The sequence below is a fragment of the Oncorhynchus gorbuscha genome, linkage group LG20 (genome assembly GCF_021184085.1).
Source record: "Oncorhynchus gorbuscha isolate QuinsamMale2020 ecotype Even-year linkage group LG20, OgorEven_v1.0, whole genome shotgun sequence".
In the NCBI taxonomy this organism is placed as follows: domain Eukaryota; kingdom Metazoa; phylum Chordata; class Actinopteri; order Salmoniformes; family Salmonidae; genus Oncorhynchus; species Oncorhynchus gorbuscha.
In genome coordinates, this window is record NC_060192.1 from 20,032,460 (window position 1) to 20,048,819 (window position 16,360).

The following is a 16,360-nucleotide window of genomic DNA, read 5'->3' on the forward strand; positions in this document are numbered from 1 at the left end:
AATGTATTGTAATGTTTAAAAATTGTATAACTGACAATTTTGCTGGACCCCAGGAATCCATAATAAATACAAATCAGAGCTCATCTCGTTACTAAATATTTTGCAGCTCATGTAACTTAATCTATACAGTTTAGAGATTAGTTAGGTGTCAAGAGAATATGCAGACAGGCAGCAAAACAAATGGCATCCTGGGTGGATGGTGTACAGGTATGTGACCGTGGGTATGGGAAGCAGTATGCATGGTGACAGAGTTAGACACAGACACATGCTATTTTTGGAGGTGTGTTGAAAGTGTTTGTCACTTTTTCCATTGGTTATTGTTGTGTACAGCCAGAAACATACCAACTGATAGCTTATTGATAACTGATACACTTCTCCTGAATACATTTTTCCATTGTGGACAATAAGAAAAGATCATGCCTCAACTTAAACACATTTATTCACACTAATTTGCAAATACACAAAAATGTATGTTTGTATAGAGAACGAAGCAAGTTTGTACAATTCCAGTCCGTGTCCATCCTCACATATAATCCAGCATCTCTGTCTGCATCTCATTGTCACTCCCCTCTGAGGGATGAAACTCATCTTCCTCATTCTCCTCTTCATCATCCTCTCCACTTTCTGGGGTCTTTCGCCTGGTATTAGAACTCTCAGGCCCAGAAGAGTATGGAGCTGCAGAAAGCACAAATATACTGTATGATGCACTAAAACATTCAATGTCCCCATAATTGATTCAAATCTTACAGCAACAAGATACACACATAAACTCACTTATTTAATGGACAATTAATTTATGCACACATTATCTAACATGATATACTGAACAAAAATATAAAAAGCAACATGTAAAGTGTTGGACCCATGTTTCATGAGCTGAAATAAAAGATCCCAGAAATGTTCCATACGTACAAAAGGTTATTACTCTCAAATGCTGTGCACAAATTTGTTTAAATCTCTGTTAACATTTCTCTATTGCCAAGTTAATCCATCTACCTGACAGGTGTCGCATGTCAAGAAGCTGATTAAACAGCACGATCATTACACAGGTGCACCTTGTGCTGGGGACAAAAGGCCACTCGGAAATGTGCTGTTTGTCACAAAACGCCACAGATGTCTCAAGTTGAGGGAGTATGAAATCGGCATGCTGACTGCAGGAATGTCCACCAGAGCTGTTGCCAGAAATTGTAATATTAATTTCTCTACAATGTCATTTTAGAGAATTTGCAGTACGTCCAACTGGCCTCACAACAGCAGACCACATGTATGGCATCAAGTGGGCGAGTATTTTGCTGATGTCCACACATGGTGGCAGTGAAGTAATGGTATGGGCTTGGCCTAAGCTACGGACAATGACCACAACTGCATTTTAGCAATGGCAATTTGAATACACAGCAACCATAACGATATCCTGAAGCCCATTATCGTGCCACTTATCCGCCGCCATCACTGCGTGTTTCAGCATAATGCACAGACCCATGTCGCAAGGAACTGTACACAATTCCTGGAAGCTGAAAATGTCCCAGTTCTTCCATGACCTGCATACTCAGACATGTTACCCATTGAGCATGTTTGAGACGTGTCAGACAGCGTGTTTCAGTTCCCGTCAATATCCAGCAACTTCGTACAGCCATTGAAGAGGAGTGGGACAACATGGTATAGGCAACAATCAACAGCCTGATCAACTCTATGCAAAGGAGATGTGTCGTGCTGCATGAGGCAAATGGTGGTCACATCAGATACAGACTGGTTGTCTGATCCATGCCCCTAAAGTATCTACAGATGCACACAAATTTAGCAAAAATAGAAACGTCATCCCACTGTCAACTGCGTTTATTTTCAGCAAACTTAACATGTGTAAATATTTGTATGAACATAAGACTCAACAACTTTTTTTATTTAAACTTTATTTAACCAGGTAGGCTAGTTGAGAACAAGTTCTCATTTACAACTGTGACCTGGCCAAGATAAAGCAAAGCAACACAAACAACAGAGTTACACAGGAAACAAACAAGCAAAGTCAATAATACAGTAGAAAAAGTCTAGGTAGGATAACAGAGGTAAGGCAATAAATAGGCCGTAGTGGCGAAATAATTATAATATGTGCAGAAGATGTGTGTACAAGTAGAGATACTGGGGTGCAAAGGAGCAAAAATAAATCAAATAGATAACAGTATGGGGATGGGATAGTTGGATGGGCTATTTACAGATAGGCTATGTACAGGTGCAGTGAGCTGCTCTGACAGCTGGTGCTTAAAGTTAGTGAGGGAGATATGAGTCTCCAGCATCAGTGATTTTTGCAGTTCTTCCCAGTCATTGGCAGCAGAGAACTGTAAGGAAATGCGGCAGAAGGAGGAATTGGCTTTGGGGGTGACCAGTGAAATATACCTGCGGGAGCGTTTGCTACGGATGGGTGCTGCTATGGTGACCAGTGAGCAAAGAATTATAGATGACCTGGAGCCAGTGGGTTTGGCGACAAATATGAAGTGAGAGCCAGCCAACGAGTGTACAGGTCACAGTGATGGGTGGTATATGGGGCTTTGTTGACAAAACGGATGGCACTGTGATAAACTGCATCCAGTTTGCTGAGTAGAGTGTTGGAGGCTATTTTTTAAATGATATCGCCGAAGTCAAGGATCGGTAGGATAGTCAGTTTTACGAGGGTATGTTTGGCAGCATGAGTAAAGGATGCTTTGTTGCGAAATAGGAAACTGATTCTCGATTTCATTTTGGATTGGACATGCTTAATGTGAGTCTGGAAGGAGAGTTTACAGTCTAACCAGTCACCTAGGTATTTGTAGTTGTCCACATATTCTAAGTCAGAACCATCCAGAGTAGTGATGTGGGGCAGGCGGGCAGGTGAAGAGAATACATTTAGTTTTACTTGCATCTAAGAGCAGTTGGAGGCCACGGAAGGAGAGTTGTATGGCATTGAAGCTCGTCTGGAGGTTAGTTAACAGTGTCCAAAGAAGGGCCAGAAGCATACAGAATGGTGTCGTCTGCGTAGAGGTGGATCAGAGAATCACCAGCAGCAAGAGCAACATCATTGATTGTATTCAGAGAAGAGTCTGCCAGAGGTCCGGACAACAGGCCCTCCGATTTGACACACTGAACTCCGAGAAGTAGTTGGCGAACCAGGCGAGGCAGTCATTTGAGAAACCAAGGCTGTTTAGTCTGCCGATAAGAATGTGATGATTGACCGAGTCGAAAGCCTTGGCCAGGTCGATGAATACGGCTACACAGTATTGTCCCTCATTGATGACGATTATGATATCGTTTTGTACCTTGAGCATGGCTGTGCACCCGTGACCAGCTCGGAAACCAGATTGCATAGCAGAGAAGTTATGGTGGAATTCTAAATGGTCGGTGATCGGTTTGTTAACTTGGCTTTCAAAGACCTTAGAAAGTAGAGGTCGACTGATAATGATTTTAAAATGCCGATACCGATTATTGGAGGCCCAAAAAAGCAGATACCGATTCAAATCAGCCGATTTTTTAAAAATGTATTTGTAATAATGACAATTACATCAATACTGAATGAACACTTATTTTAACTTAATATAATATATCAATAAAATCAATTTAGCATCAAATAAATAATGACATGTTCAATTTGGTTTAAATAATGCAAAAACAAAGTGTTGGAGAAGAAAGTAAAAGTGCAATATGTGCTATGTAAGAAAGCTAACGTTTCAGTTCCTTGCTCAGAACATGAGAACATATGAAAGCTGTTGGTTCCTTTAAACATGAGTCTTCAATATTCCCAGGTAAGAAGTTTTAGGTTGTAGTTGTTATAGGACTATTTCCTTCTATACCATTTGTATTTCATTAACCTTTGACTATTGGATGTTCTTATAGGCACTTTATAATTGCCAGTGTAACAGTATAGCTTCCGTCCCTCTCCTCGATCCTCCCTGGGCTCGAAGCAGCAACACAACAGCCACCATCGAAGCAGCGTTACCCATGCAGAGCAAGGGGAACAACTACTAGAAGGCTCAGAGCGAGTGACGTTTGAAACGCTATTAGCACGCGCGCGCTAAATAGCTAGCCATTTCACTTCGATTACACCATCCTCATCTCGGGAGTTGATAGGCTTGAAGTCATAAACAGCGCAATGCTTGACGAACAACGAAGAGCTGCCGGCAAAACGCACGAAAGTGCTGTTTGAATGAATGTTTCGCACCTGCTTCTGCCTACCACCGCTCAGTCAGATACTTAGATACTTGCATGCTTGTATGCTCAGTCAGATTATATGCAACGCAGGACACGCTAGATAATATCTAGAAATATCATCAACCATGTGTAGTTAACTAGTGATTATGATCGATTGTTTTTTATAAGATAAGTTTAATGCTAGCTAGCAACTTACCTTGGCTTACTGCATTCGTGTAAGAGGCAGTCTCCTTGTGGAGTGCAACGAGAGAGGCAGGTCGTTATTGCGTTGGACTAGTTAACTAAGGTTGCAAGATTGGTCCCCGAGCTGACAAGGTGAAAATCTGTCGTTCTGCTCCTGAACAAGAATGTGTTCTTAACTGACTTGCCTAGCTAAATAAAGGTATATATATATAAATTTAAATTGGCACCCAAAAATACAGATTTCCGATTGTTACGAAAACTTGAAATAGGCCCTAATTAAATCGGCCATTCCGATTAATTGGTCGACCTCTATTAGAAAGGCAGGGTAGGATAGATATAAGTCTGTAGCAGTTTGGGTCTAAAGTGTCTCCCCCTTTGAAGAGGGGGATGACCGCGGCAGCTTTCCAACCTTTGGGGATCTCAGATGATAAGAAAGAGGTTGAACAGGCTAGTAATAGGGGTTGCAACAATTTCGGCTGATAATTTTTAGAAAGAAAGGGTCCAGATTGTCTAGCCCGGCTAATTTGTAGGGGTCCAGATTTTGCAGCTCTTTCAGAACATCAGCTTTCTGGAACTGAGCCATACGGAACAAGTTCCACAGACATGTGACTAATACAAATGGAATAATGTGTCCCTGAACAAAGGGGGGGGGTCAAAAGTAAGTCAGTATCTGGTGTGGCCACCAGCTGCATTAAGTACTGCAGTGCATCTCCTCCTCATGGACTGCACCAGATTTGCCAGTTCTTGCTGTGAGATGTTACCCCACTCTTCCACCAAGGCACCTGCAAGTTCCCAGACATTTCTGGGGGGAATGGTCCTAGCCCTCACCCTCCAATCCAACAGGTCACGGCCGTGCTCAATGGGATTGAGATCCGAGCTCTTTGCTGGCCATGGCAGAACACTGACATTCATGTCTTGCAGGAAATCACGCACAGAACGAGCAGTATGGCTGGTGGCATTGTCATGGTGGAGGGTCATTTCAGGATGAGCCTGCAGGAAGGGTACCACATGAGGGCAGAGGATGTCATCCCTGTAACGTACAGCGTTGAGATTGCCTGCAAAGACAACAAGCTCAGTCCGATGATGCTGTGACACACCGCCTCAGACCATGACGGACCCTCCACCTCCAAATTGATCCCGCTCCAGAGTACAGGCCTCATATCATTCTTTCGACGATAAACGCGAATTTGATCATCACCCCTGGTGAAACAAAACTGTGACTCATCAGTGAAGAGCACTTTTTGCAGTCCTGTCTGGTCCAGCAACGGTGTGGTTGTGACCATAGGTGACGTTGTTGCCGGTGATGTCTGGTGAGGACCTGCCTCACCAGACAACAAGCCCTCCGTACAGCCTCTCTCAGTCTAGTGCGGACAGTCTGAGCACTGATTGAGAGGGATTGTGCGTTCCTGGTGTAACTCGGGCAGTTGTTGTTGCCATCCTGTACCTGTCCCGCAGGTGTGAAGTTCAGATGTACCAATCCTGTGCAGGTGTTGTTACATGTGGTCTGCCACTGCGAGGACGATCAGCTGTCCATTATGTAGCGCTGTCTTAGGCAAGTCACAGGACGGACATTGCAATTTATTGCTCTGGCCACATCTGCAGTCCTCATGCCTCCTTGCAGCATGCCTAAGGCACGTTCACGCAGATGAGCAGGGATCCTGGGCATCTTTCTTTTGGTGTTTTTCAGAGTCAGTAGAAAGGCCTCTTTAGTGTCCTAAGTTTTCATAACTGTGACCTTAATTGCCTACCGTCTGTAAACTGTTAGTATCTTAATGACCGTTCCACAGATGCAGGTTCATTAATTGTTTCATCGAACAAGCATGGGAAACAGTGTTTAAACCCTTTACAATGAAGATCTGTGAAGTTATTTGGATTTTTACGAATTATCTTTGAAAGACAGGGTCCTGAAAACGGGATGGTTCTTTTTTTGATGAGTTTATGTATTCCCAGTTAGGTGAAATCCACCGATTAGGGTCTAATGAATGTATTTCAATTGACTGATTTGAAACAGTTTGAAGTTGCCCGATGGGTTTATATTTTTCTTCAGTATAGATGCACCCATTGTTACCACACTTGCACACCGGCAGTGGGGAAGTAACCAAAACCTCAGACAGACAGACTGTTGTGTCCATAGCTAGTGGAAAGTATTCTCATGGTGACTGCGCCTACAGCATGGTTAATCTTGGACCACACTAGTTCACTTTACATCGGCGATATCGGAAGTAGGGTTGCTGAAGGCCTATAACCTCTCACATGAAGCATAATATAATATTAACTCCTGCTGAATTATGCATTTCTTGCAGTAAATTCATAAACCAAATGTCAATTTTGTCTCAGGAACAGGAGTGTAGAAATGCTATCTTTTTCAGCAATATAAAAGCTGACAGTATTCCAACCAACCACATAAAATATGCATCCAAGAAGTACTGCAATATTACCAGAAACAAGTTGGATCATTTCCCCAGCCTTTCATCTCCTTAAAACCAGTCAAACTGAGGTTCTTTGGACATTTCGAATAACAAAATTGCCTACCAAATGTTGGAAATGATATGTAAAAAGTATAACCATAGCAACTATTTTTTCATGCACAACATCTGAACATTAATAAAAAGCAGCTTGACCTGTGGGAAGGACTGTAGTCATCACTTGTTGTGTTAAGTAACAGTTCTATCCCTGACCAGGGGGTTCTCCTTCAACTCTTATGAAAGAACTGCAATTCAACACACACACACTCAAAACCCCCTAAACACCATGAAGTCAAACTCTGCCAGGTCGATCATAGGTGAATGCAGCATCAATATTAGAGAGAGAGAGGTCTCACCTGACCTCTTGGCACGGATAACCTGCTTGATCATGGAGGACATGATATCTCGGAGGTCATCAGAGGTGTGGGACAGACACCAGCCATCCCTCTCGTCACACTCCTCCTCCTGGCCATCGTTCCGACTGATCACGTTCCTTATGCTGAGCCAGGAGCAGGGTCAAAACAGACACAAACAGACAACATGCAGAGACCTTTGCCACTGCAATTCCAAAGGAGATTGGTCCAAATATACAGTGCCTTCAGAATGTATTCTCACCCCTTGACTTTTCCCACATTTTGTTGTTACAGCTGGAATTTAAAATTGATTAAAATTAAGATGTTTTGTCACTGGCCTACACACCAAAACCCATAATGTCAAAGTGGAACTATTGTTTTTCAAAATGTTTACAAACAAAAAGTTGAAATGTCTTGAGTCAATAAGTATTCAACCCCTTTTGTTATGGCAAGCCTAAATAAGTTCAGGAGTAAACATTTGTTTAACAAGTCACATAAGTTGCATGGACTCACTGTGTGCAGTAATAGTGGTCAACATGATTTTTTAATGACTACCTCATCTCTGTACCCCACACACTCCCGAGTGGCACAGCAGTCTAAGGCACTGCATCTTAGTGCAGAGGTTTCACTACAGACCCTGGTTCGATTCCAGGCTGTATCACAACTGGCCGTGATTGGGAGTCCCATAGGGGGACACAAAATTGGCCCAGCGTCATCCGGGTTAGGGTTTGGCCGGGGTAGGCCGTCATTGTAAATAATAATGTGTTCTTAACTGACTTGCCTAGTTAAATAAAGGTTCAATTTTTTTTTAACATACAGATAATTGTAAGGTCCCTCAGTCAGGCACTGAATTTCAAACAGATTCAACCACAAAGATCAGGGAGGTTTTCCAACGCCTCTCAAGGAAGGGCACCTATTGGTAGATGGGTAAAAATAAAAAAAGCAGACAATGAATATCCTTTTGAGAATTGTGAAGTTATGAATTACACTTTTGATGGTGTATCAAAACACTCAGTCACTACAAGGATACAGGCATGGTTCCTAACTCAGTTGCCAGAGGGGAAGGAAACCGCTTAGGGATTTGACCATGTGGCCAATGGTGACTTTAAAACAGTTACAGGGTTTAGTGGCTGTGTTCCGGGAAAACTGAAGATGGATCAACATTGTTGTTACTCTACAATTCTAACCCAATTGACAGAGTGAAAAGGAGGAGGCATGTACAGAACAAAATCAAATAAATATCAAACCCTGCAACTTGTTTGCAACGTGGCACTAAAGTAATACTGCAAAATAATTCACTTTTTGTTCTGAATACAAAGTGTTATGTTTGGGACAAATCCAATACATTACAGAGTACCACTCTCCACATTTTCAAGCATAGTGGCTGTTGCATCATGTTGTGGGTATGCTTGTAATTGTTAAGGACTGGAGAGTTATTCCTGGAAAAAGTATAGAGCTAAGCACAGGCAAATACCTAGAGGAAACCCTGCTTCAGTCTGCTTAACCAACAGTCACTGGGAGATGAAATCACATTTCAACAGGACAATAACCTAAAACACAACGCCAAATCTACACTGGAGTTGCTTCCCAAGAACAATGTGAATGGTGCGGCCGAGTTACAGTTTTTACTTAAATCTACTTGAAAATCCATGACAACACCTGAAAATGTTTATCTAGCAATGATCAACAACCAATTTGACAGAGCTTGAAGAATTTTGAAAACAATACAATGGGGAAATGTTGCACAATCCAGGTGTGGAAAGCACTTAGAGACTTACCCAGAAAGACACACAGCTGTAATCAATGCCAAAGAAGCTTCTACAGAGTACAGACCCAGGATTGTGAATACTTATGTAAATGAGATATTTCTGTATTTAAAAAAATAAATTAAATGTATGACTGTCATTATGGGGTATTGTGTGTACATGGGTGAGAAAAATAATACATTTAATTCATTTTGAATTCAGGCTGTAAAACAACTAAATGTGGAATAATTCAAGGGGTCTGATTACTTTCTGAAGGCACTGTAGTTATGTTTAGACTGTATTATTAAATAAATCCAATGAAAGGTCCCTTGGGGGAAGGATGTTTGGCATACCTTAGAATAATTAATAAACTTAGGAAATTTTTCACATTTTGGCCTTACATGCACCTTATTTTAGACACTACAACAATGACTCTATATATGCTAAAAAGCCATTCTTGGTGTCATTTGAAACCTTACCGTGTGCTCAAACCCATTTAATTATTGAAATTATAGGCCATTCACAGCCCTCCTTTAGGATTGCATATTTAGTAAGTCACCAGCAGAAGGAGTTCCTTTGAATCCATTTTCCCATTCAATATATTGGTGTTGCTCATAAAATGTATCATAACTTCAAAAGTAGCAGAGAACCAACTCTGGAAATGTTATGTACTTGTAGAGTATACTGTTTAAAACAATATGCCAAATAATGAACATTAAAAAGGGTACTTAGGTTTATATTTTTAAAGAACCATAAACGAATGTACAGAAATTGTATTCTTAATCGCAATACTAGTAATATTTCAGAGCACACCGTACTGTTTCAAATGACACTAAGTCTGGCTTTGTAGCATCTACTGACTCATTGTTGTAGTGTCTTAAAGAAGACTTGGTAAGGCTAAAATGTTAAACAGAATTATTCTGGAGACAGATTTTTTTTAAAGGTATGCCAAACATCCTTCCCCCAAAGGACCTTTCTATGGATTTTATTTCAGGAAGATCGAAAACAAATATATTTGGGCCAATCTCTAATGGAATCGCCCGTATACCAGGTTAGATTTTACCTCTCCACATCCAGATCACAGAGCTGGTAGAACATCTGCCTGTGGGGGGGCAGGGTCCCATCTCGGAATATGTATGAGGAATCCTGGACAAACGGGAGACAGGGAAAAAGGAGGTTGGTATCTGAGGTCTTATTACTGTGACATTCTTGTTAGTACAGTATAATATTTATAGAGTGAGTAAGTTGTGGGGAAGTCTATAGTCTCTTACCTTGAGCTGGTATCTGGTTATATTTGCACTACGTCCACCAGCAGGGCCCTCAGGAGGTAAATCTGTCACATTAGCAGCCTGGGGCACTGAACAACAAAGAGGGACATTAGTGAGACAATCCTCACTAATACACACGGACACACACACACAAGCACAGACACACACACCAGACATACCCACCTGCTTTGTTAAGTGTGATTGGCAGGGTATAGTTGAAAGTGCTCCTCTTGGCCTTCACTGGCATGTCATTTATAGTATATCCTAAAGACAGTCACAGGGGGGGTGAAACACAGTCTCATAAAACAATGCATGATTAACAAAGGCTGTGGAATTAAATTGTCCCTCCAGATTAGATTGAACCAAACCTCCACCCTGCCCCCACTCCTCACCGTGCTTGGTACTGCAGCGGATCCTGAAGTCCAGCACCTGGTATTTCTTGGCCTCTGGTGTCTTGCAAGGGTCGTAGCCAAATCTCACCCAGAGGCTCCTCCAGGGGCCTGTCACCTAGAGGATACACATATCAGATTTCAATAGAATTTGTATGGCAAATAAGAACAATGGGCTGTTCTGTTGACTCACTCAATGATTTATTGCGAGGACTCGTTCTGTTTTTCCCACTACACTTTTATTTAATATTCTATTGACCAAATAGATTCATGTTTGCGTCTTCTTTCTCTCTTGCCACCATCCACTTCTACTTCTCTCAAGAGGTTCATTTCAAGTCAAGTGAATTGAATAGGACATGTCATGTAAATAGAGAGATGCCCCATTTCCCTTTATTGACCCCCTGCTGGTCTGGGTCTGCTCACCACATAGATTAGTTAGGTGTCAGAGAATATGCAGACAGCCAAACAATTGGCATCCTGATGAATGGTATACAAGTATGTGACCTTGAGCTTGGGCTGTAGTATCCATGGTGACAGTTCGATAGCAGACATACACTATTTGTGGAGGTGTGTTTCCTGTTGCTTTTTCCATTGGCTGGTCTAGGTCTCCTCACCATATAGTAGGCCATGATAGGGAGCAGCAGCTTCAGTTTATCAGGGTGGAGGTCCAGGTTGGCCTTGACCGCGTACCCGGACCAGATGGGCCGGCTCTCAAACATCTACACACAGTGTGGTTTGGGAAAAGTTAACACAGATGGGATATCAAAGCAATAGACTAAACATTTCTGATATGTACAATTTCCATAGAAAAATACCATAGGAATATCCTTTATACATGGTGATGTAAACATTTAAAAACTTTTTTTTTTTAAATAGGTGGACAGGTAATGCCAGTGATGTAGTTGTAAAAATAAGCGGGTAAACACTGAAAAAAGTAACACTCCCTATACTTTCAATGTACAGTACCAGTCAAAAGTTGACACACCTACTCATTCAAGGGTTTCTTTATTTTTTGTATTTTCTACATTGTAGAATAGTGAAGCATCAAAACTACACATGCGGAGATCATCCGTTCACCTACTCTGCGTCTCACAAAGACATCAGACCAAAGGACAGATTTCCACTGGTCTAATGACCATTGCTCTTATTACCTGGCCCAAGCAAGTCTCATCTTATAGGTGGTTTCTTTGCAGCAATTAGACCACAAAGGCCTGATTCACGCAGTCTCCTCTGAACAGTTAATATTGTGTCTGTTACTTGAACTCTATGAAGCATTTACTTGGGCTGAAATTTCAGAGGCTGGTAACTTTAACGAACTTATCCTCTGCAGCAGAGGTAACTCTGGGTCTTCCTTTCCTGTGGCGGTCCTCATGAGAGCCAGTTTCATCATAGTGCTTGATGGTGTTTGCGACTGCACTTGAAGTGACTCAATGTTCTTGATGGACTGTTATTTCTCTTTGCTTATTTGAGCTGTTCTTGCCATAATATGGACATGGTCTTTTACCAAATAGGGCTATCTTCTGTATACCAACCCTTCCTTGTCACAACACAACTAATTGGCTCAAGCTCATTAAGGAAAGAAAATGCACAAATGAACATAAGGCACACCTGTTAATTAAAATGCATTCCAGGTGAATACCTCATGAAGCTGGTTGAGAGATGCAAAGCTGTCATCAAGGCAACGGGTGGCTACTTTGAAGAATCTCACACATAAAATACATTTGTTTAACACTTTTTTGGTTACTACATGATTCCATGTGTGTTATTAGGGGCGGCAGGGTAGCCTAGTTGTTAAGAGCGTTGGACTAGTAACCGGAAGGTTGCAAGTTCAAACCCCCGAGCTGACAAGGTACAAATCTGTTGTTCTGCCCATGAACAGGCAGTTAACTCACTGTTCCTAGGCAGTCATTGAAAATATGAATTTGTTCTTAACTGACTTGCCTAGTTAAATAAAGGTAAAATAAAAAATTACATTGTTTGTCTTCACTATTATTCTACAATTTAGAAAAGAGTAAAAAATAAAGAAAAACCCTTGAATCAGTAGGTGTGTCCAAACTTTTGACTGGTACTGTATTTCTCAACAAAAAGGTGGGTAAACTGTTGGGCAACAACAACAAAAAAACTGGGTTAACTGTGTTCACCCTCCACTAGCACACTGGGTATCGTCATCAAGATCTGAGAGTGTCCATTGTAATTGCATCTAAATCAGAGAGACCAAATACAAACTACCCTACAGACTAATAACACTTAAGTAAACACTTCAGTCTTGAAATAGCAGTAGAATAAAAAAAAAACAAAGGCTCAAACTGAAAAAAGCTATGTTCCTATGCATATGTGATTAACATAATAAAAAATGGTTTCAAACATGAAAACATGCCCCCTTGGCTTTTGACTTCATGCAGTCTTCACAATGGCTTGTGAATAAACCTCAGTAGCCCAATGTAAAGTATACTAACCTCCTTCAGTTGTTCCTCTGCCTTTATGTCACTGGGGTGAACACACACTCTCTTCCAGTTGACCTTGGCAGCCTCCAGGGGCTCCGTGGGGATGTTCTGGTCGTTAAAAGTGAGGAAGATGGCATTATGAGGCCGACGGGCTCGACTCAAACCAATCAGATTATCCCTGGAGACTGTTGGGGGACAATGGCCTTCTCTGCACGGGAGACACAAGACCACAGTGGTTTAGCTAATAACCCCTACGGGTTGGCCAATGGTCAAATCTATTAGCACCTGCATCTTTATAATTTGTAAGTCGCTCTGGATAAGAGCGTCTGCTAAATGACGTAAATGTAATGTAAATGTAAATAACTAAATAAGGGGCTTCCTGTCTTGCTCCTGTTGTGGAACACACCATTTTGTAAAGTTCTTGTTGTTGGGAATTCTTATGCATAATTGCTGACACACATGTTGACTTCCATTGGCATATTTGTTTCTGAGCTGAACACACTACCTCTGATGAGGGTGAAACTGTGTAGTGAAACACTGCTCCAATGCCCCTGCTTACTTGTGTTGGATTTCAGGTCGGTAGTTATAGTCCACAGCACTGTCCAGGCGAGAGAAGATGGGTGGAGGAAGGAAGAGGGGCACAGGCTGCTCAAAGAACTCATTATTCTCTGGTTTACGCAAGATGATCTTATCGTAGAGGGATGTGTGTGAGCCGTCCTTTGCTGAATGCACCGCAAGATACTGGAAGTCTGCCATCCCTGCAACAATTCACAATATACACGGAGTGTACAAAACATTAAGAAAAACATTCCTAATATTGAGCAGCGCAAGTCCAATGCTTCCCACAGTTGTGTCAAGTTGGCTCGAAATCCTTTGGGTGGTGGACCATTCTCGATACACACAGGAAGCTGTTGAGAGTGAAAAACCCAGCAGTGTTGCAGTTCTTGACACAAACCAGTGCACCTGGCATCTACGACCATAGTTCAAGGGCACTAAAATATTTTGTCTTGCACCTTCAACCTGAATTGAGACGTACAATCCGTATCAAGGCTTAAAAACCCTTATTTAATCCATCTCCTCTTCATCTACACTCACTGAAGTGGATTTAACAAGTGACATCAGTAAGGGATCATAGCTTTAGCCTGGATTCACCTGGTCAGTCTGCCATGGAAAGAGCAGGTGTCCTTAATGTTTTGTACACTTAGTGTACAACTTACATCAACAAATACACAATAAAGAGTAATAACAGCACAGAGCAGAGTAGGGAGGCAATGGGAAGGAATCATAAAGCGATATAAAGGGGTCACAGACACTCAAGTGTTTGAAGTTTAAGAAGTTGAACCTTGGAATTTGTATGTTGTCCCAATGACACCCAAGATGTCCATGCTGATTTGGGCTTCCTTGGGGTTGCCTTTACGCACCCTCCTTTTCATGCGCAGCAGCAGGTTGGTGGAGGGGTAACGGTTTCCACAGACAGGGTGACAGAATGGGTCCTGGGGACGAAAGCGAAGTTCCAACCGTCTGCTGGGGTCAGCATAGGTCTGTGGAGAAACACTTCCTTTTTAGTTCATCATCATCATTATGAACAACACAAATAGTGGTGGTGATTATGGGAACAACATGTGAGCAGGTATGTGTGTCTGAAATAGCTAACACCGGTTACCAGTAAACTAATATGGCGTGAATTATTAAATTTCTCATTAAAATATGTCGCTAGCTATATATATATATATATACACACACACACACACACACACACACACATACATACATACATACATACATACATACATACATACATACATACATACATACATACATAAACATTGCAAGCAGAGTAACGTAGCAAGCTAGTGACAGGTCGCGCATGCGCTGATCGGCGTGTGTAGCTAGCTAGAATTGCTTGCTCACCTTGGACATCCCTTGTATACCCCCAATACTTTCCAGCATCTTGTCCACATTGGAGATAATACCTGGATATTCCACACAGACGAGTTTATTGTCCTCTGATAGGGAAAGAGTCGACGAACTCTCAGGCACAACACTGGCAGTGAACGTCTCATCACTTGTGCTGCCGGAGCCAGTTATCTCTTTCATTGTAAAATTCAAATCGTCCAACCCCGATGCTGCCATCTCACCTTTGAATAAATAACTGTCACAGTTTGAGTTGATTGCGTTATTTGAATGCCTTTAAGTTGACTAATTAGTTAAACCTTTTACAGATTGAAGTGTGGTTTTCTGATTCGTAAAAAGCTCAAACATTTCGACCAATAAATCCCTACGGGTGGAAACAATTGGACGTGTTTATAGTTCCGACCAGAGAGAATGATTAGACTTATTTCGGCTATGGAAGAAGCATGTTTGATGTCAGCTCCAATATTTAGTTTATCCCTATAAACCTCTTAGGCTATATTCATCCAGGTCTAATAATTCTCACTACGGTCAGTATTATGCGTGATTCTTGGAACAGCCCAAGTACCCTGATTAGCACAGACCCTCAAACTAGATCTGAAGTCTAAGCAATTTCAAGCCAGAAGGGGGCAGGAGAGAGACAGACTAGTGTAACGATTGTCAGTCTGTACTGTAAGAAAAAAAGAATATACAATTAAGTTAAGGTCAGGTTTTGGTTTAAGCATCAGGTGTGTCCTTGTGGTCTCTCTCGTGCTGCTAACTTTCCTTCACCTACCAACTTCCCCATACTGGGCTTAAACCAGTGATCCTCTACTTGACATTCCAACAGGTTGAACCACCTGAAAGCTATCAACTGGATGGCTCCATCCAGGACATTTCAAGCGAACGTTCTTAATGGTGTTACACTAGCTACAAGTCGAACGGACATTTCCACCACTTTTATAAACAGTTATTATGCTTTTAATATATATGCGCTAAAGACTTCATAGACATTTTGATGTTTTATCGCTTTTGTTAGTCATACTGCACGATTCCTCGGACACAAGATGGCGATATCTTACGAGCTCCAACCCAACTGTGCCATTAAGTGACTTTTTTCGTGTTTAGGTGGGCCATCTGGTACTCACTTCCGGTGTGCTCCCACGCAAGTCAAGTACTGTACTTTGGTAAGAAGACAAATAAGGTTCCGTTTGCAACACTGATGTAAAAATGGTATCCACAAGTTCATTTGTCTCTTGAGGAAGTAGATAAAGGGCCTCACTGTCAAAATCCTGAAATGTCCCTTTAATGTATACTTCGGTTTTACACATAAAATGGAAATGTTTGGATATTGTCTCCGATTGATAAAGCGACTTGTAATTTTCCTCACCCCATTGATACATTTTCTCTTGCCAACTTGAAATGCTATATCAGTTGTATCACCATTTTA

At 41.7% G+C, this 16,360-nt stretch overlaps 1 protein-coding gene across 2 annotated transcripts; it reads right to left on the reverse strand.

The window, feature by feature from the left end:
• Window positions 1-421: 421 nt before the first annotated feature.
• LOC124007415 (general transcription factor 3C polypeptide 5-like) lies at window positions 422-16,011 on the reverse strand. Of its 2 annotated transcripts, none has more exons than XM_046317955.1 (11): window positions 14,932-16,011; window positions 14,363-14,561; window positions 13,580-13,778; window positions 13,033-13,228; window positions 11,191-11,295; window positions 10,580-10,694; window positions 10,371-10,451; window positions 10,191-10,276; window positions 9,983-10,065; window positions 7,183-7,320; window positions 422-675 (listed from the first exon to the last, which is right to left on the reverse strand). In XM_046317955.1, exons 1-11 carry the CDS (start codon window positions 15,151-15,153, stop codon window positions 654-656), a joined length of 1,446 nt encoding a protein of 481 aa, XP_046173911.1. In that variant the 5' UTR covers window positions 15,154-16,011; the 3' UTR covers window positions 422-653. The 2 variants fall into 2 exon arrangements, with proteins under 2 accessions (XP_046173911.1, XP_046173910.1); XM_046317954.1 differs by having other exon boundaries at window positions 7,178-7,320; window positions 14,932-16,010.
• Window positions 16,012-16,360: the final 349 nt, after the last annotated feature.